Raw genomic sequence first — 15,777 nt, forward strand, 5'->3', positions numbered from 1 at the left:
AAATAGGAACCCTTCTACGCCACTGATGCGATTGCAAGTTAGTGCAGACACAATGGTGAGCGGTATGGAGATTCCTCAGAAAACTGGGAATGGAACCACCGTATGATCCCACTGTACCACTCCTGAATATCTTTTCAAAGGGACTGAAATTAAAATATTAAAATTATGTATGAATATCCATGTCTATAACAGCACAATTCAGAATAGCCAAATTATGGATTACAAAGTTATGGGATATACACACAATGGAGTTCTACTGAGCAATAAAAATGAACAAAATTATGTCATTTGCAGGAAAATGGATGGACCTGGAGAACATTGTGTTACATGAGATTAATCCTAGAAAGTGAAGGATTGTAAGTCTTATATGTGGAAAATTGAGAGCAATCAGGATACAAGAGAAATTTTAGATAGTGGAGGAGAAACCAGTGTAGCAAGAGAGGTGGTCCAGGGAAGGTGGTGCTTGGGGAAGTGAGAATTAATGAAGGAGATACTTCCATTGACATCGCGTACATGAAAGAGAATACCAGTGCCAACCCCAATATCTTGTACAGGGAAGGAGGGCCGGAGGGAGGGATCTAGGGAACCAAGTGGATGCACATATATGTCCCTAGCACTGTGAGCTACATTATAATGTGAGAATTTAATGCACCAATAAAAGTAAACAAAAATGAATAAAATGAAGGACATTATTGGTGCAATGTAACTATACTCACAGTGAGACTCAACCTGATACAAACATACATGCTCCTCCTCTTCTCCTCCCTTCTGGGACATGTTAGTGCCTTTATGAAATCTAAGCACAGAAACAGTTGTGTTGGGTATTTTCCAAAATGCCGACAGCTCTTTGGAGCTGACTTGACTTGGTTGTGAGAAGGTTCGAGGAGTTGGGTCAAATTCCTGCCTCGTTTATGGAGTTCTGAGAATGATGCCCAGGCTATAGACAACTCGATACACAATTTTACAAGAGGCTGAGAGCCCGGAGGTGCCACTTGCAGCTCCAAAACTAGAATGCAGAGTCCATTTGTGAACGGCCAGTTGCTTAGCAGAACTGAAGGAGGCCCATTGAGATGACTGCAGATACAACCACTCTTGTTTCCATAGAAACATCGTGTGGAAAGGTTCATGAGTCTTGTTTATATTCCTCCTGGGCGGAAATATCCTGAAATTGGCTCCGTGCCTTCCCTTTGCCAGTCACAAGTGGAGATAAAGGGAGCGAGCTCCCTTTCACAGGGTGCCCGCTCCCGACTCGGCACTCCGCCAACTTACCATCTCATTACTGGTCTCCCTTGCTGCCACTGCTGCCACGGAAGGAGGAACTCATTTTATTTAAAGCCAAACAGGCCAATTTAGCTTCTGATGCACAGTGCTAGCTATCACAGCTTCCAATTATATGTATGTTAAGCCCTTAGAGTTGAGACAGTAATTCTTTGACTTGCTAAAATTTTATTCTTTTTTTGAGTTACAGAATTTTAATGCCATATGTATATACATGGTATCTTTAAGTCAAAAGGATGCAGTTATCAATGTGCCTTATTTTTCTTTGCTATCTGAACTCACCAGAATTGTGAGTTGCTTTGCGATGGCTGGGTGGCCATGCGATGGAGCGTGCCAGATAATGCTCATTGTATGTATTTAGCTTTATGGCAAAACTGTGATATTAAGTTACTCATGCAGTATCTTATATTTCTTGTCTTTGTCATAAAATGACTTAACTAATGTTATTGAATATAGTTATCTGTAACTGGCAAATTGCAGTGAATCAATGTCTTGTTTTCCCAGAACTTAATAAGACTATTCCCATTCTTTGAGAATTAAAAAAAAAAAAAGGACAGGAAGGGTTTGCATTATAAATGCAAGATGGTTCCCAACGAAAAACCCACCCATATGTTTTAAACAGCCATGAGGGGTTAGTTCATGAGTCACTGGGGTGTTGAATTGGGTTCTCTTTTCTTCTTTCTGTTACAAATGATTAACATGCACCTCTTTTTCTCCACAGTAAAACCTACCGTGATTGATGTTGACATTTACGTTAACAGCATCGGTCCTGTGTCATCCATAAACATGGTAAGAAGATCTATATCTGCATATATTTCCTGATGTGATAACTCTTTGCTCACCGCTCTTTCTTGTGCTTTCCACTTGAGATGCATCATGTGGATTTAAAATTCAGTTTCACTTCCTAAACCTGTAAGTTTTGTTAGTGGTTTAAATGTTGCAAAGGCTGAAAGCACTTGGAGGGGGAGGCTGGTGGTGCCAGCTGGGACCACGCGCCGAGTGATCAGCCCCCCAGCCTGCCTTCTGCATCCGGGTGGTCAGGGCACACCGCTGGTTTCCAGGGGGTCTTTCGCAATGGTGGGCTCGCCGGCTGTCCCGGGCCTCATTCATATCAGGGCTGAATAGCAATGGCAGCTTGTTGCTTTGAGTTCCTTGCTCTCCAAGATCCAAGAGATTTTCCTTTTAGCATTTTTCTGGAAAGGATTTTTGTTCCACTTATGTCTGCGTCTTCAGCTCGGTTTCTAAGTGTAAACCGACTGTTGTTTGCTGAGTTATGTCGAGAAAGACTGGGATCAATTGCCGTTTGAGCAGAGTGTTTCCAGAGACTCATAAGCATACCGATCTCAAGAACTCTTTAATGGGAAGAAGTTCTTCCCCATGGAAAAGCAAGCTTGGTGCGTGGGAATCCTCAGGAAGCCAGCTGCGGCTGCAGCCCCCGTGTACCCTGCAAGAAATATGTCCGGTTTTGAAGAGCCTGCCTTGCAGGTGCAGCCCGAGCTAGGCCACCTGCCCAGGCCAGGGCTTGTCCTTGTGCTCACCGCCCAGGCTTGCTCGCTCCTGGATTGGGGGTGTGAGACTGAGGGGCGGTTGCCGACCTGCTAGCCCCTGTACCCGCCTTTCCTCAGACCCTGCGTGGAAATAAGCCCTCCACTATTAGTAGCAGTGCTTCACTGGCAGACTTCAGAAGTGCCCTTTGCTTAGGTGATGGATGTCGGGGTTCCATGGAGGGGTAAAGGAGCGTTTGTCTGTGTCAGAGAGGTAGAGCCCGGTGGTCGTGTGTGCTCAACATGTGCAGGGATCTGTTTTAACAGAGTTCTCTTCCCTGGTTAAAACAAACAAACAAACAAACAAACAAACAAACATCCACCTGTAGACTGAGCAGAGATAAAGTGAATAAAAGAGAATGACTCCCCACACCCTGGCTGTAGATGGCCTGCGTGGTTAAGTCAAACAGCCCGCCATATTCCTTTCCCAGTTAGTAACTGTGCAGTTGACTGCATGAAGAGAGAAACCATTTCTCAGCATGTTTCTTTCTTTTTTTCTGGAGTTCTATTTGTTTACACTTGTCCCACATTTTATTCAATGCTTTTATATTTAACACTAATTAATGCCTAACAGTAAAAGGTAAAGTGTGTGTGTGTGTGTGTGTGTGCATATATATATATAATATATATATATATATATATATATATATATATATACACACATATACATTTAAATACCAGTACATATACTTATTATCTGTATATATTATATATGTATATTGCTCACAGCATTATTTTATCAAAGGATCCTTGCATAGTGCATCTAGACTTCCACTTCCTAGAACTTGGAGCTACACTGTGTGCTCAGTGTCAAGCCTTGCTGGAGTTGCTGGGGATTGGGGATGGCAGGAGGGTGCCGAGTGAGTGAGCGCCACCCGCAGGCGATGCGGTGATGAGCGCTCTGGCAGAGGCAGGCGGCCTCCTGGGGAGTGGGCAGCAGGAGCGACCTGCCAGTGAGCTCGCTTGCTTCGGCCTGAAGCTTGGCTGAGTGTGGGGTTGGGCAGGGCGGACCTGCTGGAAGGGGAAGGGCAGGGCGTGGTGTGCGAGACTGGCTCAGGGGGCCGCACGGAGGCCTGGAGTCACCGAGAGGTTTGTTCTTTGCCTTCAGCTTTGTCCAACACAGATGGAAGTAATGGACAGTGAAACTCACTTCCACCTCAGATACATGGAGATCCAATTTCATGAGATTAGGTCTTAGCTCAGATTCTGTAGACACTCAACCCTCCATTCACCCTTTTAAAGAAAAAATAATGATGACACATGGTTGGCGTCAAGATTTAAAAGCAGGACCTCTGCTCCTTCCATCTAAGGGTAAGAAATGTCCTTAATCAAAACAAACTGAGAGGCATCTTTAGACCTCGCCACCCAAAATAACCCACGAGCTCAAGCGACGTACGTCTAGAGGTAGACATAGCAAGTGACGAGTAAGACGTTTGAACAGGGTCCTTTGTTCAGTCAACACCCTACTCAACAATGATTTCCCTGGATATCTTGATATCACTTAGCTTTTCTTCCTGCAGTGTGTCTTCACCATGGTGAATGACGGGACAGGGAGTATGACTGCCAATTATTTTGTGACTTGGAAGCAGCTCTCTCTCCAGGCAACAGCAGACAGGCTCAAGGGTAGCAAGTGTTTTACTCTGGAAATAGTGGCATGCTTATTGTCAGTTCTCAGCAGAGCAAAATTGTCTGGCCATTTCTGTAGGTAATGTCACTAGGAAGAGGTGCTTATCCACCTTGCCTAGGTTGGCGGTAGGCAAGGGTTTGTTTAACACACACGCATACTTTATATGCAGCACCGTATCCCCTGTGGGTGATCCACTCTTTGCCCATCCTCTACATGTTTGCTACCGTGTTTTGGGATTGTGCCTGGTACAGGTAAGAAAAGAGGAATAAAGTTCCATTCTGGGAGAAGCAAATTCCTGCGTGTACCCATGCCAGATGTAAGGCTCAGGGCTCAGGACACACGCCAGTGGCTCTCGGGCCTCTGGGCCCTGGGCCTCCAAGCTGCTCTGGAAGGACGAGCACTCCTTACCTGTGCGCTCAGAACGCTTGGCTAGGCAGTCATAGTGATAGGCGGCTTCTTCTCACATTGCTGAGTACATCGTAAATACCCACTGCATCTTCAAAGCTAGATGGCAGGATTGCTGAAAGGTGAAGATGCGCGAGGGTGACCCGCGGGCCCGAGACAGTCTAGCCGCGTGCAGGCTGGGGCTGGCTTGGTGCGTGCGACCCAGTCAACAACTAAGACAATACGAGAGACTAAAACAGAAAGCAACACTTAGAGATATGTGCAGGATTCCAGGGTGTAAGTTTTATTGGGTTTTGACCATAAAGCTAAAGCCCAATAAAAGTAATGACTTTCTCTCTAAATAGCTTTTTAATGGTCAGTAAATCAGGAAGACAATTACCCTCTCTTGTCTCCACCCCTCTCCTCCTGGCGTTTTGTTGAAGGCTCAGCTTCACACCCTCCTCCTGCTACATGGAGGTGGATTGAGATCCAGTTCACTGTTTATAGGTTGACTGGGTGCTGTGTCCGTCGTATTTGTTCACACTTTTGCTAGTTACTGAGGAGACCAGAGGCGGCTCAGGAGGGACCGGGAACGTCTTCTTTCACCCAACTGTTCGTAGCACCCACCGTCTGACAGCATATTTCATGCACACAACTCCTCATTGAAATAATGCGTGGACTGTCTCAGGCCATGCAGGCTGTGCAGGGCGACTGTGAGTTTTTATTTTTGAGAATATCCAATTCAAGCCATCTTTTAGGAAAATAGAATATATATGCTCTGAAACCTGCTGAGCCCCAGGGCTCCTCTAGTGTAGCCTGCACTAGACGTAGTGGGATACACTCTTATTTGTGTTGAGTTGTCTAAGCACCAGGGTTCTGAGGACGACCCGCTTGGTCGTGACCCCAGATGCGTCCTCTGGTCAGTCTGGTGAGAATGCAGCTGTCTGAGCAGGGTGGCTGCCACTTCACTGTTCTGAGATTAAAAGGCCCCAGCATGGTGTAGCCTTAGGATTGCTTTGTCTTTAAGAAAGAAAACAATACATTTTATTTTTAGAGCAGTTTGGGGTTTACAGAAAATTTGATCAGAAAGTACCAAAAATTACAAGAGTCCATAGCTTACGTTAGGGATTACTGTTTTTATTTTAGACTGGGGATTTAACCCAGGGGTGTTCTGCCTCTGAGCCACACCCACAGCCCTAATTAATTACTTATTTAATTAATTTCTATTTTGAAACAGGGTATTGTTAGGTTACTGAGGGCCTCACTAGGTTACTGGGGCTGGGTGCACACCCATGGTCCTCCTGTCTCAGTCTCCCAAGTACTGGGATTTATGGGCATGGGCCACCATAACCAGCTTAGGGTTTACGATTGCTGCTGTACACCTAGTGGAGCTGGACAAATATACAAAGAGGTATATTCACCATTATAGTATTAGAATAGTTTTACTCCCCCAAATCCCCTGTGTTCCCCTAATTCATCCCTGTATCTATGGCAACCACTGATCTTTTTACTATCTTCATAGTGTTCCTCTTCCTAGAATGTCATTTAGTGGAAATCATATGTTATGTAGCCTCTCTGTATTGACCTTTTTTGTGGTATGGGGGTGGAGCCCAGGGATATTCTACCTCCACGCTACACCCCAGCTCTATTTTTTTAATTTTTATTTTTTGAAACAGGGTCTCACTGAGTTGTGAAGAGCCTCGCTAAGAAGCTGAGGTTGTCTGCTAACCATGATCCTTTGGTCTCCACCTCTCGAGTGCTGGAGTTACAAGTGGGCATCACCATGGCCAGTGACTTTTTTGTTTTTCAGTACTGGGGATGGAACCCAGGGGCATTCTACTTCCAAGCTATACCCCAGCCCTATTTTTTATTCTTTATTTTGAAACAGGGTCTCACTGATTTGCAAAGGGCCTCACTAAGTAGCTGAGACAGATCCTCCTGTCTCTGTCTACCAAATGCTGGGATGACGAGCGTGTGCCACGACACCCGGTTTTGGCAACTTTTTTTTTTAAAGTACTGGTCTTAATTCACCGGGGGAAGTCCAAAACCGCTCGAGTTGACATAACATATGCTACCCGGAAATCAGTGAGGTGGCTGCAAATCAGTAGGACGGTTGAACATGGCTGATGTGTCTCCTTGTGTGGTCCACAACTTCAACACGCAGGCGCGTGGGCTCTGCTGTCACAGTGCCCAGCGGTCGTGGGAGAAGCTGCGCAGCCCACCAGCCTCCTCCCTGAGCTCTCCCTTTGTGTCTAAAGCGTTAAGCAGTGGCCTCGGGCAGCCATGCGCCGAGTAAGGCCTGGAGAAGATCAACCCCATTCCAGAAAGGCCGGTTGTCTCTGGAGGATGCCTAGTGCGCGGCAGGAATGTTTTGGCTGCGTCTCTAAGCGCGGACACGGCAGCGTGGTGCCTACTCTGCTTTGGTTCCCGTTGTAACTGTCCTGCTGAAGGGTCACAGCTTCTCCCCCTGTCGTTTAATACCCCTCGTCGGTATTGAGAAGACGGCGCTCATTACTTCCTTTTCTTTTCATCTGACATATAATAATTACACGTTTGTGGTGTGCAGGTGGGGTTTAGATTCATGCATCCATTGTGTCGTGATTGAACAAGTGTAAGCAGTAGATCTGTAGCCTTAGACAGTTATCATTTCTTTGTTTCTTTCTTTTCAATACTGGCAGTTGGACCCAGGGGTATCCTACCTCTAAGGTATAATCACATTTCTGTTTACTTTGTGTGTGTGTGTGTGTGTGTGTGTGTGTGAGAGAGAGAGAGAGAGAGAGAGAGAGAGAGAGAGAGAGAGAGAGTTGGGGGTGGAACCCAGAGGCTTTCTACCTCCGGGCTATACTCCCAGACCTATTTTATACTTTATTTGGAAACAGGGTCTCACTAAGTTGCTGAGAACCTCACTAAGTAGCTGAGGCTGGCTTCGAACCTGTGTGATCCTCCTGTCTCAGCTTCCCAGCGCGGGGATTACAAGCGTGCGCCACCACGCCCGGCTCTAATTTTTTTTTTAACAGGGTCTTTGCTAGTCGGCTGAGGGCCTCACTCTTGCTGAGGCTGGCTGGGAACTTGCTGCTCACTTGCCTCACCTTCCCAAGGATCACGGCGTGAGCCACTATCCCAGCTAATAGTTATAATTTCTTTGTGATGAGAACATTTCTAAGTATCAGTATATAAAATCAGCTTATTTTTTCCAACAACAGATGGATGAATAAGAAAGTATGGTGTATATATGCAGCGGAGTATTATCCAGCCATAAAAAGGGTAAATCTAGTTATGTGCAATGGGATGGATAAGCTGGTGAACATTATATTAAGCAAAATGACCAGACACAGAAAGACAAATGTTATGTGTTTTTTATCCTATACAGAATTAAAAAATAATCAATCTCATAGACAAGTGGAATAGTACTTAACCAGAGGCTGGGGATGGAGAGAGGAAGAGGAAGTCTTTGTGTCTGTCGCCCTCTCTATCTCTCTCTGTCTCTGTCTCTCTCTCTAGCCAATTGGCACAAGGTTCCACTTAGATAAGGATAAATGAGTTTCTGTTGCAACTTAAGTGAAGATAATTGACATATGTCCTAGAAACTCAACAGTTTGAATGCCTTCACCCAAAGGAGTGGCTATCATTTGCTAAAATACTGCTGCGCACCATTACTCTGTCTCTCTGTCTCTCTGTCTCTGTCTGTCTCTGTCTCTCTGTCTGTCTCTGTCTCTCTGTCTCTGTCTCTGTCTCTTTGTCTCTCTTTCTCTCTGTCTCTCTCTTTCTCTCGTTTTCTGGGCCCCCAGTCACTTGGGGGTCCTGTGTTCCCCGGGTCCCTCCGTCCCGCTGCCTGTGCCCTGCTTTGCTTCCTGGCGCCCCCCATGCAGGCCTGGGGAGTCCCCGCTGGCCTTTCCTGCGTGCTAAGTCCCTCATCTGAGCCCAGTGGTCTGTTAAAGCCGACGGCCTCCTTCTCTTCGTGACCCTAGTTTTTCAGCTCTACAGCTGTGGTCCGCTGGACGTCAGTTCTCCGTGGGCCCCCGCACTTGGCGCTCTGTGCCTTGAACACCTTAGTCACTGTCTCCACAGCTGGTCTCTGGCTCCATTTCTACAGTCCAGTCTGCTTTCTTGCTTGGTTCCCCCTGTTGGCATTTCCTGCAGTTTTGATTGTGCATAAATATTTGTAGAGGTGTAAGGTGGCATTTTCTCTTCTCTCTGGAGTCTGGGGCTGATCTGCTGTGTGGCTGAGGCTCAGCTGGACGGTGGTTCTCCCACTCTTGCTCCCCAGAAGTCCCAGGGTATAAACTGATAAAAAAAAAGGCTCTTCTCCTTAGTGGTTTTTACAATTGCTGTTAACCTCGTCCTCTGTGCAGCTCAATCAGCGAATGTGTCAAGGGGAAACCACTGTTCTCTGGCTCACGTCTCCACCATTCTTTTTAAATAATGGCCTTCTGGTTTGGCTCCACGGCCGCCCTAACTCGAGCTTTTGCCTCGAGCACTGCCGGGTGCTTTGTGCAGCAGCTGCTCTGTGCGGTGCTCCAGCTGCACGTGGGGATGGGCTCACGTTGATGACCGCCTCCTGCCGTTTTTGTCTTCTCCAGGAGGACGTTTAGATACGTATTTATCTGCATCTTCCATTTGTTCCTAGTGGGGGTGTTGATCTGCTATATGTCATACCTTCGAAGCTATGAATCCTTGAACACTTTTAAAACTTATTTTACTTTTTATTGGTAAATGCAAATTGAATACATTAGTGGTAGTCCGTGTGCTATTTCAAAACATGCATAACTGTGAATTGATCAAATACAAACTTCCTTTATCTAGTTTTTTCCCAATGTGTAGTAGAACTAGAAAATCCTCCAATTCTTATGGAAGTTCAAAAGACCCCAATTGCCACAGCAATCTTGAACAGAAAGAATAAAGCTGGAGGTATCACAATACCTGATTTCAAGACAGGCCACAGAGCCACAGTCACGAAAAGAGCACAATTCTGGTGTAAAATAGACACACAGACTTAGAACAGAACAGAGGTCCCAGAAGTAAACTACACGCCTACATCCAGCTGATTCCCAACAAAGGCACCAGAAACATACGTTGGAGAAAGGATCACCTCTTCAATAAATGGTTTGAAAATTTGGGCTTAGATGGAATAAGGTTTAATTCTGAGTAGTCACAAGGAAGTAATTTGGAGCAAGTGTAAATGAAACCTCACTGGATATTTTCCCTATTTTTTGAGAACCTTCCAAACTGCCTTTAGGTTTTTAAAGAACATTTTTCTAGGATCCACTGTTTTCTGTTTCTGTAAATAAAGAAGCGAGCTTTGAAGGAGGCAAATAGGAGACTCTGATGTATTTCTTCTAGAAATATCAGCTTCAGAGGAACATGCCACTTGTTTATTATGTTATTCAAGAAGATGGTTGAAAATGTAATTTTAACATTCTTCTAAGAAATGAAAACTAATACTTTTACACACTAAGCTTGTGTGTTCAAGAGGAGGTTTACTGTTATGTATGGTAGTGCACACCTGTAGTCCTAAACTTGGGAATTTGAGAAAGTAGGATCACAAGTTTAAGGCTATCCTTGGCAACTTAGCAAGACTTGCAGGAAATTTAGCAAGACTGTGTTTCAAAACAGAATACAAAGGGCTGAGGATACAGCTCAAGGAAGAAGGCGTCTGTGTTCAGTCCCCCGTAACCCCCCAAAACCCCAAAGGTGTGGCTTATCACCAAAAGGAAAACTCTTTCCATTGTAATAACAGAAGAAATAGTAATAATATGACAAGTATACATGTTGTTCCACAAAACTGTGCTGGTGGAGCCACAGAATCATGTGGCGGGGATCTCTGGAACTTAACAAAGAAGCTCTCAGAACCGTCTGTCCCTGAAAATCTTGAAGCTCATTTGACCACGAGTCCCAGGTCTGTCGCTGGGGTCTGAGGTGAACGTGTGCAGGACACGTCCTCTGCGCCCTGCGCCGCGGCGCACGCACGGGACCTGTGGATGCTGTGTACATGAACTTGAGTGCACACGCAGGCACGTTGTGGCATCTTTAGCTGTGTACATGAGTGCACACGCAGGCACGTTACGGCATCTTTAGCTGTGTACATGCAGGACCGTTGTGGCATCTTTAGTTTGCATCTTTATTGCCACGTCTTTGGCCCACAGTTTCATTAGTTAATAGATGAACATCTCTTGTTCAAATAGTATTAGCTAACACTTATCAGTGCTTCCACAGAATGTGAACTTTCTACCTCAGGGACAGAAAACCTCTGACACATCAACCTAAAGGAGGGAGAAAAGCTATCTGGGCCGTGATTTCCAAGTTTCCAGTCTGTGTTCACATGGCTCTTCGGGCCTGTGCGGCGCAGCGCATCACGGTGGGGTCTGCGATGCAAGGTCTGTCTAGCACCTGGCACCTAGAGAGCAGAGGAGTGGTGCTGGCCCCGGCAGCCCCTTTAAGGAGACATTGTGGTTCTGGGCGTTGAACCAAGGGATGTTCTACCTCTGCAATACACTCTCAGGCCTATTTTATTTTTTATTTTGAAACAGGGACTTGCCAAATTGCTGAAGTTCTTGGTAAGTTGCCGAGGCTGTCTTCGCACCTGCAATCCTCCTGTCTCGGCCTCCCAAGTCCTGAGATTACAGGAGTGTGCCACCACAACAGGCTTGGCCCCACCCCTCTGGTTCTGTGATCTCCGTATCACACCACAAGCTGGGGTCTGAGTCTCTAGCATGTGGCCTTAGGAGGACCTTCAAATTGAAAATATAGCACACTGTCTTCAGGAATTTACGAGGCCGTGCTCCTGTCACCCAAGCGGTGGCTGGTGGAGCCGAGGCTTAGCAAGCTCCAGCTGCACCCCGAAGGCCGGCCGTCCTGGAGGACTGCCGCTTCATTCTGCATTTCCTAATGACCCAGGGGACCAGTGTGGCTCTGCTGGCGGGCCGGTCACACACACAGAGCAGGCGGATTTTAAACTTTGTCTTCTTGGTGTTCTGACTTTCTTATAAGCTTATATAAAATTCCACTAGAGATGCCCTCTCTTAACGGGCAGCTCTGTCCATTGCATGAAGGGACAGGAGCTTCCCAGCGACCTGAGGCCAGCGAGATATCTGTAATAATGAGACGGCTGCCTTCTGTCCATTATCCGCTTGCGCACAGACTCTTAAATGTATGAATAGGTTCTTACTTTTCTTTTCATCTTAAACTGTTCCACTTCAGTTGGAAGTTTCACAATGGATACCCTTCCTTCTTCACAACACGAGCGGCATAAAGGACATCTTTGTGTTGCATTAACATGTTTTTTGAAAGTCAAGACTGCTGAATTAGACTTCTTATCAGAGCAGCTGTAGCTTCCCCTTCGCCTGACCCCGATGAGGAAACTGCTGGCCCCTGCACAGTCAAGCCAGTGTAGACGTGCACGCAGTCCTCTAGGACCCAAGTGCAGGCCGGCAGCGACCCGGTGGTGCAGATGCCCTGTGCCCCGTGCCGAAGCTTGGCACAGGGGACAAGGCCCTGCTGCGGACAGACCACATGCATCTTTCAGGGAAAGCCCTCTGGGAGCATTGCGAGACGGCTGCCGGAGCCGGCACGACTGAGTCGGGGACACGTGCTGGAAGGGCTTGAATTTGTGGTGTGACAGATGCTAAGTGCTGAATATGAGTAGTGGTGGTGGGCTAAAGTGCAGAGTGTGGATTTGAGAAATGGAGCTTTTGATTAAATGCCTGCCAGCAGACAACCCAAGATAGGTAAAGTCAAGGGCGACTCACACCATAATGGCATTATGAACCCACTCAGTATTACTGAGCACCTGCTGAGGGTCAGAAACTGCGTCAGGCATCGGGAGCATGAAGCAAAGGGGGCCACTGCGCTTAGAGCCTCGGCTCTGGGCTCCAGGTACTGAACATGGCTTACCCTGAAAAAGGATGCTGTTCCCTGACCACGTCTTTTCAGGCCCTGTTCATTTATTAGTGATGGCTGCTTCCCTCTGGCCACTGGCTGGCTGCTGGCCAAGGAGGTGGAGTTGGTGATCACCATCACACTGAATAATCAAGCACATGAGACTTCCCTGTAGAGAGGAAGTGGAAGCAAGAACCGAGTCCAGGCCCGGCTTCGCCACTCGCCAGTCCACAGAGAACGTGAGTGATGACCCCTCGGATTCCCATCCTGAGAAGCAAAGCTGTTCCTGCACTCTGAAATGGCTACCAGGTGTATGTCGGAGTGAGACACAAGACATGACCTGAGGGGCTAAAGGAGAGAGACGCCAGCTGTGACCACCTGCTGCTCTTAGCCCAGAGGCTGCTGCATCCAGCTTCACATGCACAGTGACGTTTTCACAGGTCACGAATCTCCACGTGAAGATGGCGCCATGCGTCACCGTGCCCCTAAGTCACGAGGACACCCCGGGGCTGGTAGCTACTTATTTCAGATATGTTTCTCCCATGGGGATGGGAAGCCCTCTAGGGCTTGACTTTGTTTCTCTCCCCAGCCCAGCAGGGATCTGACTCGGAGCTGACAACCAGTTGGCGGGTTGGGAGGTGTGGATGGATGGAGGAACAGAGGGAGTTGTCCGAGAAAAGAAGCAACTCAACAGAGTGAGGGATGTGAATTCTGGAAAGCAGGACCATCATCGTCGTTTTCACTAAAGTTCCCGGTGCCTGAGCGATGCCGAGAACACAGCACTAAACAGATGGGTTGGCCGGAAGGTGCTGCCTTCGTCCTTCGGATTTAGCTCCAAGAGACCCAGAGATAAACACCGTTGTCTCAGTCTCATGCCTTTCATAGACCTTGCTGTCTGGACGTTATGGGCACATGTCTGTGTTAAACATTTTTTTTTTTGAGGGTCTGGGGATGGAACCCAGGGGCATTTGACTTCTGAGCTACTCCCCCTACCCTATTTTTTTATTCTTTATTTTGAAACTGGTCTCACTGAGTTGCAGAGACTCACTAAGTAGCTGAGGCTGTCCGCGAACCGCGATCCTCCAGGCTCAGCCTCCCGAATGCTGAGATTACAAGTGTGCGTCACCACGCCCGGCTTGTGTTAAACATTTCTAACTGGATAGGGAGGTGTATATATGTGGCGCGCGTGCGCGCGCGCGCGCGCGCGCGTGTGTGTGTGTGTGTGTGTGTGTACACATAAACACGTGCATGCCTTGCTTCACTGTACAGTTGAGAGAAGACTCAGCGCCCTGGTCACACGGAGGAGAGCGAGAAGGAGCGTGAGCAGAAGGGGCTCTGTCCCACTCATTCCGTCAACTCAAAGGGCTACACGGATTCAGGTTTCTGAAACCGCTGCCATGGCTCAAAAGCACGGCAGTTTAACGTGAGTTTTGTCAGAGCTCCATGCTCTCACTTGGTATTATTTAGGTACCTAAACATCTAATATTTCTGATAAGATTTTTAATAGCAGTGATCACAACCTTTCCCATTGAGGGTGATGTCAGCAATGACCATTAGTGTGCTTGACCAGCTTGCAATGGTCAGCTCTTTGTCACTGACCAAAATACCAGACAAGAGCAACTTAGAAGAAACATTTATTTGGCTTCGAGCTTCAGCGCTCAGTCCATGGCCGGCTGGCTCCAGGAGAGAGAGAGAGGGAGGGGCCGGGCCAGGTATGACGCCCAGAGCTATGACCAGCCACGAGCCCCTACCTGCCATTTCCACCACTTTCCAGTAAGACTCGGATGACCTATTTTTAGTATACTTTTATTGGTGGATCGGAATTATACAACATAATGGTTTAGTATGAGAGCACACAGCACTTGATGGATTTCTCCCCTGACTCTCACCCCACAACCTCCCCTTCCTCGTACACAACATGGAGATTGGCACTGCAGCCTTGGGTACATGTGTGTGTCAAGCGCAGCTTTTCCTACACCAAGCCTCCCTTACCGCCCCACCTCCTCCCCAGGCCCCTCCATCGCGCCGTCGGACTTTCTTCTCTATCTGAAGTTCTTCCCGCATCCCAGGATCTCCCTGGTTTCCACGTCCTCCTGCCCCTGCTCAGGAGCGGAGGGTCCCCGTGGCCTCCTGTGCCACCCCGGCTCTCCTTCCCTTCCGCTAAAGTGCTCCTCCAACTTGAGTTTCTGTTTCCTGAGGTTCGGTTACCCTCAGTCCATCAAAGTCTGGAAATGTTAAATGGAAAACTCCCCAGACAAACACTGGACGTGTTTGAAGTCACAGGCTGCTCTGAGCAGTGCAGCGAGGTGACGCTTGCCATCCGCTCTGGTGCCGAGTGTCCGCTCCTGTATGCTGTCTGCCCCTCGGTTGCTCAGTGGCCGCCTCTGACGTCAACACGGCTCTCCTGGTGCAACAGTGCTGTGCCGAGTACTCTTTCTTGTCGCTAGTACTGGCCCCAGAACACAGGAGCGGCAGCGCCGGCCCTCCAGATATGCCAAGGAAAAGCCGCCAACAGTTTCCTTTGAGTGAAGAAGTGAAAGTTCTCTGTTAAGACAAGAAAGAAAATCATACACTGAGGCTGCTAAGATCTAAGAACGGATCCGCTGCTGTGGGAGGGAAGGCCCGGAAATCCTGCTCGTTCTGCCGTTGCGCTTCAAACTGCGAAGGCCACGGTCAGCAGGAGCGGTGCTTAGCCATTGTGGAGAAGGCGTGGTGATGGAGCTTGGCACTGTCTCCTGGGAGCCCCGGGTCAGACCCCGAAGATAAGGGGTCTCCTGTGTCGCCCTCGCTCCCTGTCGATGCTGGGGACTCTGTTCCGAGAGTGATTTGTGTGGTGGATTTAATTAGCCTGCTCCTCTTTGGGCTCCTGTGTTGAGTGCTTGAGTTTCCTCGGGGGCTGTTGTGCGTACAATACACACACTCTGTCTCTTACACAGGCTTCACATGGATGCCATGGTTACTGTCCGGCATCTGGGTCTGGACTCGCTGCCCTGCTCAGCAGCTCCTTACAGCTCCGGATGCGTCCCGAATGCAGCCGTGGCTGGTGCTGCGGCACCCTGCGGTGGGCCT

General features: G+C 47.9%; 1 protein-coding gene across 2 annotated transcripts in view; it reads left to right on the forward strand.

Moving 5' to 3' along the window:
• Positions 1-15,777, forward strand: part of GABRG3 (gamma-aminobutyric acid type A receptor subunit gamma3) — a gene marked incomplete at both ends in the record, with an annotated part of 582,744 nt that overhangs the window by 54,036 nt on the left and 512,931 nt on the right. For both annotated transcript variants that reach the window (XM_080693035.1, XM_080693036.1), the window contains one exon: positions 2,000-2,067. In XM_080693035.1, the coding sequence (XP_080549161.1) occupies positions 2,000-2,067 (68 nt within the window). The remainder of the gene's footprint in view (positions 1-1,999; positions 2,068-15,777) is intronic.

The sequence above is a fragment of the Muscardinus avellanarius genome (genome assembly GCF_963383645.1).
Source record: "Muscardinus avellanarius genome assembly, chromosome: 3".
Classification (NCBI taxonomy): Eukaryota; Metazoa; Chordata; class Mammalia; order Rodentia; family Gliridae; genus Muscardinus; species Muscardinus avellanarius.